A 7,522-nucleotide genomic window follows, 5' to 3' on the forward strand; every position below is an offset into this window, starting at 1 on the left:
TAATGAACATTTGGGGCGCCCCCTTGTGGCTCTCTAGCACAGAGATTATAAATTCCTCCACAGGCACCTAATTATATTTTAGGACAAATTATATTTTAGGGCAAAACTATGAACAAATTCGTACACATCTCACAGTGTCATAAGTCCTTTAACACTCCCCCAAAACACAAGGTCATTCCCAAATGCACCATCAAAGGGATAGCACTTGCTTTTCCTTGTAAATTATTCTTTCCAAAATACCCCAGATGATACCTTAGTCCCAAAGTAAGGGTAAGGAAGGGAATCAGAAGAAAGAAGTTATTTTGAAGTACCCATAGTTTTGTGAACACACTTGTGTATGGTGCAGTTCTTTCGAAGTGGACAGTTTACTTAAAATTTAGAAACTATCAATTTCTAAAAGAAAAGCCCAAGAACAAGTATTGCCCTGACCTTTTCTGGCAAACCATTTTCACAATTGTACTTTAATAATTTCGAGGTTTTTGTCGGTGTCACCCACTAGAATGGAAATCCCATCAGTGAAAACAGGAACGTTGTCAGCCTGGCCTGTTGGTGCTCCCCTGGCCCCGGCACAGGCCTGGGTCACTCTGTAAATGTCTGAGATATGGGCGTGTGAATGGATGGATGAGAGAGAGAATGATATGCTCTCCGAGGTGTGCGCCTGTGATCCCACAAGGAAATGCACGTGGAAAAAATGGAGGAAATACAAAATATGGCCTCCAACACTCGTGTACCCTGTGATCACCGGAAGGTGACCCTCTTGGAGAACTGGCTCTTCCTGCTCTTTTCCAGGAGGCTACTACTTGACAAGCGCCTACGGAGCACTTTCTCTGATAAAGAATTTCCAAGAAGAACAAGCAGCGAGACTGCTCAGCTCAGAGACCAGAGACACCCTGAGGCAGTGGCACAAGCGGAGGACCACCAACCGGACCATCCCTTCCGTGGACGACTTCCAGGTGCGCAGTGGGGTACCCCACGAGCTGGCTCACCCAGCACATCCCAGCTTGGGGCCCCCGGGGTCCTCCCTTTGTTGAATCATCTGGTGGAAAAGGGATATTTCAAACCACACTCTGACCTTGTTCTTTCACTTCTCTTTCTTTAAATGTATCTGCACATATAGACATAGGATGTTTGGCCCACATTTTGCTGCCCTTAAGAAAACCAAGTCAAATTAAGGCAGGATTTCTCCCAGAACAAGCAGACAGGAAGTCAAAAAGCAGGAAGAAACGCTTAGCCTGGGCCTCAGATATTTTGTTCCATCAGGAAGCAGCAGCGTTGTGAGCTGCAGTTGGCCTGGTCTCCCTCTGGGAAGCGGGAGACATACGGTGATGTCCTTCCCCGCTCCTTCCCTTTTCTCTTGCCCACTCCCCAAAACAGAAGATTCCAGAATCTCAGCAGCCCATTGGGGCCCAGAGTGAGCCGGCAAGCATTAGAGTAAGTCCTGCTCAGGTCCCCAGGCTGGAGTTTTTTTCATGACCCCAAATTGGTGTCTGGGAATGTGGGCTCCCCAAGGAGCTTATGCCTTAGAGAGGAGAGGTGGGTTAGGGCCATAGAAATCTTTACCCAACACAACAATTTCTGATTTGTTCACAGTCTATGAAATTAGGAGCGAGTTGGCAAATGACTTTGAATAATATTTTGAAGGCTTTAATTGAATTATAAAACCTACGTGTGCTTTGTTTCTATGGGCCACATGCTGACTTTCCTAGCAGGGAACTGGAAAAGCAGGACAGATTCACCTTCCTGGCTTTTTTTTTTTTTTTTTTTTTTGTCTCCTTAATGCTCTGAAAATAATGAAAAGGTACATTTGGTTCAAAGTCAGCCCACCATTGAAAGGCAATATCAGCTCATTCTTCTCCAAGATTGCAGTAGACCCAAAAGTTCCTTCCCAGGCACATAAATCTAAAGAGCAAGAACGCATGCTGTGCGCTCCCCCAGCCCCTTGGGCTGTTGAAGAATGTCCATGCGTTAAGTGATTTCGCACATGCAGACCCTGGGATGCTACCATATTGGCTCTCCAGGGAGGGGAGAGAAGAAGAGAGGAAATGAGAAAAGCTCATTCTCCCATCCCCCCACCTGCCACCAGACCCTTCCTCCTGTCACCTCTCTCCATCTGGAGACCCCTAGACACCAAGGAGCCCCTTCCTTCTGTGTACCCCCTCCTCGTTGACCTTGCTCACCACAGAGACGCATACATTCTCAGAACATAATCTCAGAGGGAAGTTTTTAGCACTTTACTAAGGGGGAAATACAAAAGCTCAGACACAAAGGTCCACTTGAAATCCCTAAATCAGAGGCCACAGACACAAATGTCTCCCCACATTGGACAAGGCAGTATACCATAGTGATAAAGGCCTTGGGGCTGGCTCTGCCATGTCTTTGCTGTGTGCCCTTGGGCAAGTTACTTGGGCTCTTGGTGCCTCAGTTTCTTCACTGGTCACATGGGGATTGTGGATGGTGTAGACGTCCTTCACAGAGCCCCCTTCAGGAGTCATTGAGTAACTACACACAATATACTAGAGCGTCTTGTTGGGAGTGGGGTGGGAAAGGGGGCCACGTGCACACTGCAAAGGTTTCAAATTCAAGACTGTCAGTCTGTGTGCACCTCCACTAGCTCACCTCTCTGCAAAGTCACTGGGCTAGCACACGTCCTCACCAGAAGCAGATACGAAACATATCTTACATACACAGAGCACACCATCCTTCCGAAGAGCTTTCCCTTCCATTATCCATCCAAACAAACCCTCGTGGGAACCACATGGGAACCGGGGCAGAGAGCACGCCTTCCCTTCACTCCTGAGCAGGGCCGCCAGATTTGGAACAAGAAAATGTATTTGTTTTCTAGCTGAAACTCAAATTTAGCCAGGTGTTCTATATTTTATATGATAACCCCACCCTTAAGGAAATGGAAACTGAATGGTTATTTGAGGTCACAAAACCTAAGAGAGCCTAGGATGACCTGAGGATTCTTGGTGCCTGGCTTGGGCTTTGTGTCATGTGAGACCGCAGGTTTATTGTATTTCGTGATGGCGCACACCTGGAACCATTCACAGCGCCGAGCCTGCAGATGTCTCCTTTTACGTCCCTGCAGCACCGCTGTGCTCTTAATCAGTTCCGTCTCCAAAATATTTGGCAGAATCAACATCCTCCTCCTCCTGACTTTTTCCACATTGCACCGGAGCCACTTGGAGCCTCGCAGTGGGTTGAACCACGTGAAATCACCATTCAGGGAGATCAAAAATGGTCAAATACCAGCAGTTTCTTGTGATTCAACCTAACACTATTGCCCTCACTTAAGCTTCCTAAGGAAATGTGTCAGACGTGAACATAAGCCAAGCACAGTGGCGCCCGCCTGTTGTCTCAGCTGCTGGGGAGGCTGAGGCGGGAAGATCGCTTACGCCCAGGGGTTCCCGGCTGCAGTGAGCTATGATCACGCCACTGCACTCTAGCTAGGCGACAGAGCAAGACCCTGTCTCTAAAAGAAAAAAGAAAAGGAAAAAAGCAAGCATAGTATGTGCCATTGTGTCTAGATATTTTAAATCTCTTCCTGCTGACTCCTGGTTCAGGCTCTTCTGCTATTTGGTTTATTTCTCAAGCTGGGAATAAGCCCAGCGTTGGATGTGGGTGACACTCTTAAGCAGGGATTTCTTAACCAGGCTTTATGAGGGATCCTGAAAGATCAGAACCAGGACTTCCTGCCTCGTATTAAATTAAAATGCAGCCGCTTGGTCCATCTGGTTGGACAGTGGACAGTCCAGCTCTCCATTGTCCAAACTCAGATGAGCCTCTTCCCTTGCAATTCGAGGGCTAGCAGCTGACAGTAGACACCGTGACAAGCCAGGGCCTTGAAGCACCCACACTTAGATCTTTCACTTGTTTCCCATCGTGTGCACTTTTCTCTTTTGACTTTGTTGTGACATCTCTCTTCCCATCTGCAGAATTACCTCCGAGTTGCATTCCAGGAGGTCAGCAGTGGCTGCACGGGAAAGACCCTCCTCGTGAGACCGTACGTCACCACCGAGGATGTGTGTCAGATCTGTGCTGAGAAATTTAAGGTGAGGGACCCTGAGGAGTACAGCCTCTTTCTCTTTGTTGATGAAACGTGGCAGCAACTGGCAGAAGACACTTACCCTCAAAAGATCAAGGCTGAGCTGCACAGCCGACCACAACCCCACATCTTCCACTTTGTCTACAAGCGCGTCAAGAATGATTCTTATGGCATCATCTTCCAGAATGAGGACGAGGACCTCACCACCTCATAGAAGACACGTGGGACTTCCCAGTGGTGCATCCAAAGGGGGCTAGGAGCCTTGCCTTCTAGCTTCTGTGTGCTTGAGCTTGAAAAGCAGTCACCTCCTCGGGGACCTCTCGGTTCAGTGACTAAGCCATCCATGGGCCAACCTGGCCAAGGGCATCGTAGCCACACGAGGTAGCTGAGGCTTGTGAAACAGTAGGATTCTCCTTGAGCAATGGAGAATTGCATTTGACGGTTCAAGTGTCCTGAGATTGTTTGCTACCTACCCTCGGCCAGGTTCTAGGTTGGCTTATGTGTATGTATATATGTCGAATAAACATTTAAGATACGAGCTCTTCTCTTGAATTCAACAGCAGGTGTTTGACAAGACTGTCCGATGAAGAGAGTCAGGTACTTCTCGGTTCTGTGGATGGCTCCATCCTTTCTCCCTTCCTTTTTTTCTTTTTTCTTTTTCTTTCATTCTTTCTTTTCTTTCTTTTTCTTTTTTTTTTACAAAGAGGCTTTGTGTTTTTATATATTTCATAGAAATTTTTATAGCAGTTGCAGGTAAACTGTCAGGATTGGTTTTTAAAATATTTTTGTAACTTTAAAATATTCTATAATTATGCATGTGATTTTAACATTTAATATTCGAAAAGAAATCTCTTGCTGGATTTGAGAGTATTGCATTTTATAGGTCTCTCTTCTGTAACTGGATGTTTTGGCAACTTTGTGGGGAGAGACTGCTGGATTTCTTAAAGCAATATATTCCTGACACTGGCCACAGAATGCCTTTGGAAATCTGATGTACTGTTATCTTGTTCACGTTCAGTGGTGTTTTACTGTTTTGTTTTTTAAACAAGTGATGCTGACAATAAGGAGAGAAATGAATGTAGTGAAAGGTAGAGAGAGAAATACAGACTCTAACAAAGGACTGGGGAGTGTAGTCTGCTGGTTCAGGCTCTTTGAAAGACATAGGAAAAGGAAATGGGAGGAACCACCTATGCTTAAAAAACTGTAAATACGCAATGAGATTTGGCAAAATCTATTCCATATATTATCTGCTTTTGGAAACGATTTTGAAAACCCCATGAGGAAAAAAAATTAAGGATGACACTTCCCCCTGCCCTTTCCATATAAATCAAAACTAACAGCATCAAATTATTTGGGGCAGAAACCAAGTAATGTATAACGTGGCTTTTGTTTGAGTTAAATAAGATGTTATAAATTGGAAAAGTTTGAGAATGCACCCAAAACCCATCTGTATCATAAGAATTTATGGTGCAGTTAAATTTGTGTTTTATAAAAGCAGTTTGCAGGTGCACAAACTATGAGGGTCTTGTATCAGTGTAACACAGGTAGTTACAAAAACATGTTCTTGTACTGTGTAAAGATGCGTAGTCATCTAATTTGATTGGCTTTGTACCTTGTACCTTTTTTAGCCTTGGCTTTTGTTGTACTAGAACCCTCAGCACATACTGTGTTGTATTTCCTTTTGTAAATGATTTTTTAAATGGAATTTTGCACATAATACATTGTAATACTATACGATAATCATGTGTGAAAATAATTTTTGAAATATTCTGCAGTGGTCTTGTTTCTTTTAGAGTGGAATATAGTCATGCACCACACAATGTCACATAAATCTGAAATGTGAGCCAGGGTTTATGGTTAGGTTTATGGTTACATAATCTATAGCAAGTACACAGGAAAGCTCACATTTTTCAGAAGCTCTTGTACTGATATTAGGCGAAAGTTAAGGAGAAGGATGAAAAGATCATCCTCTGACCTGAAAGGGTTCCACTGTTACCTAGTACGGTGCTTGGCATAGTTGGACCCAGAGCAGATCACAGACAGTCTGAGCGTGGAGTTATCCAGGGCCCTATGGGCCGTCCCTGTCCTGACAAAACCTCTGTAATGCCCGGGCTGACAGTTCAGCACTGTTTCAAAATCAGTAGGGCAGAGGCTTGGTTTTCTTTGCTGCCATAGTCCTCATACTTGGAACCATGTCTGGCATATAGTAAGTGCTCAATAAATCCTTGTTGGCTGAAGGAAGGAAAACATGCGTTTAGAAGGCTTCCTAACCCATCAGTATAGATGCTTAAAGGTCAGAGCAAGGGCTGTGTGAGCTGCCCGCTTTTTAAATTTACAATGAATTAAAAGATGACAGCTCAATCCATGTAGTTGTCTTCCCCACAGCTTTCAAATTATGATCATCAGTCTTTCCTTGTACTTAGAAATCGGCACACTGTTGATTTAAAGCAAGTCACAACCTCAGAGCAGCCTTCAGCAGGATGAGAGCGTGATGAGAATAGGAAAAGTTAGCGTGGGCAGAAGGCAACATCACAAGACAGTCCCTGGTTTTGTCATTGGGCAATATTTCCCTGTTAAAATTACAACACAACACATGTGTCTCCACTTTTTCCCCCACGCAGGCATTTCTCACTTCTCAAATTGCCAGGAAACAGACTTGGCGGAAGGTTGGAAGGAATAAGAGGAGAGTAAATATATATATGCTGGGTGGAGGAAGAAAGAATGCATTTCCAAACCTAAAAATATCTTATAAGAGCTGAACGCCAGCCAGCGGAAGAGTTTTGTTTTTTTTTTTTTTTTTTTTTAATGTTGTAGCACTGCCAAATATCCCCCTCACTCCAGGGACACAGAATATAAATAGAAACTGTTAAAGTAGTTCACATCTTGTGGAAGTTACAACTTTAGATGTATAAGAAAACACAAAGGCCAGGAAGCCCAGCTATGAATGCTTCCATTCACAAATGTGGTTTCATCTCCACTGGGCAGCTCTTACCTTCATTTTCCTTAAGACCCTTGAAACCAGAGGGCATTCTGATTTTTAACAGCACACCTGGTTACTCCCCAGGAGTCTAAGAGAAACAGCATGGGGGAAGGGCAGAGTGCGGGGCATATGGAACACAGGGATTTTAGTCATCTGGCAGTATCTGACAGTGAAATTCTAAATAGCATTTTTTCAGACCATTTTCCTGATGGTGAGTTTGAGACTAGAAGTGCAGCTTGCCATTTAGTTAACCCTAATCAAGTCAGAAATATGAAAAAACGTCACATAATATTGCAGAATCATAAGCAGGTGACAAAGAAAGGAAGGAAAGAAGGCAGAGAATATAAGAGGGAGAAGGAAAAGTTCTGGCATTTGTCTCAGGGAACAGGTTCTGAGTTGAGAAAGATCTATTTTACTCGAACATCAAAGATGGGTGGCACTTGGTACAAACTTTTCCCACATGGATACTGACTTTGCTAGGAAAATAGGCATGGGAA

General features: G+C 44.3%; 1 protein-coding gene across 1 annotated transcript in view; it reads left to right on the forward strand.

Moving 5' to 3' along the window:
• The window catches only part of RIN2 (Ras and Rab interactor 2), a 97,744-nt gene extending 91,931 nt beyond the window's left edge, over positions 1 to 5,813 (forward strand). The window contains exons 10-11 of the mRNA XM_012657227.1: positions 790 to 953; positions 3,936 to 5,813. Coding sequence (XP_012512681.1) covers positions 790 to 953; positions 3,936 to 4,259 — 488 coding nt within the window. The 3' untranslated portion in view covers positions 4,260 to 5,813. The remainder of the gene's footprint in view (positions 1 to 789; positions 954 to 3,935) is intronic.
• The last annotated feature ends 1,709 nt before the right edge of the window (positions 5,814 to 7,522 follow it).

Source organism: Propithecus coquereli, unplaced genomic scaffold, assembly GCF_000956105.1.
Source record: "Propithecus coquereli isolate 6110/MARCELLA unplaced genomic scaffold, Pcoq_1.0 Scaffold533, whole genome shotgun sequence".
NCBI lineage: Eukaryota > Metazoa > Chordata > Mammalia > Primates > Indriidae > Propithecus > Propithecus coquereli.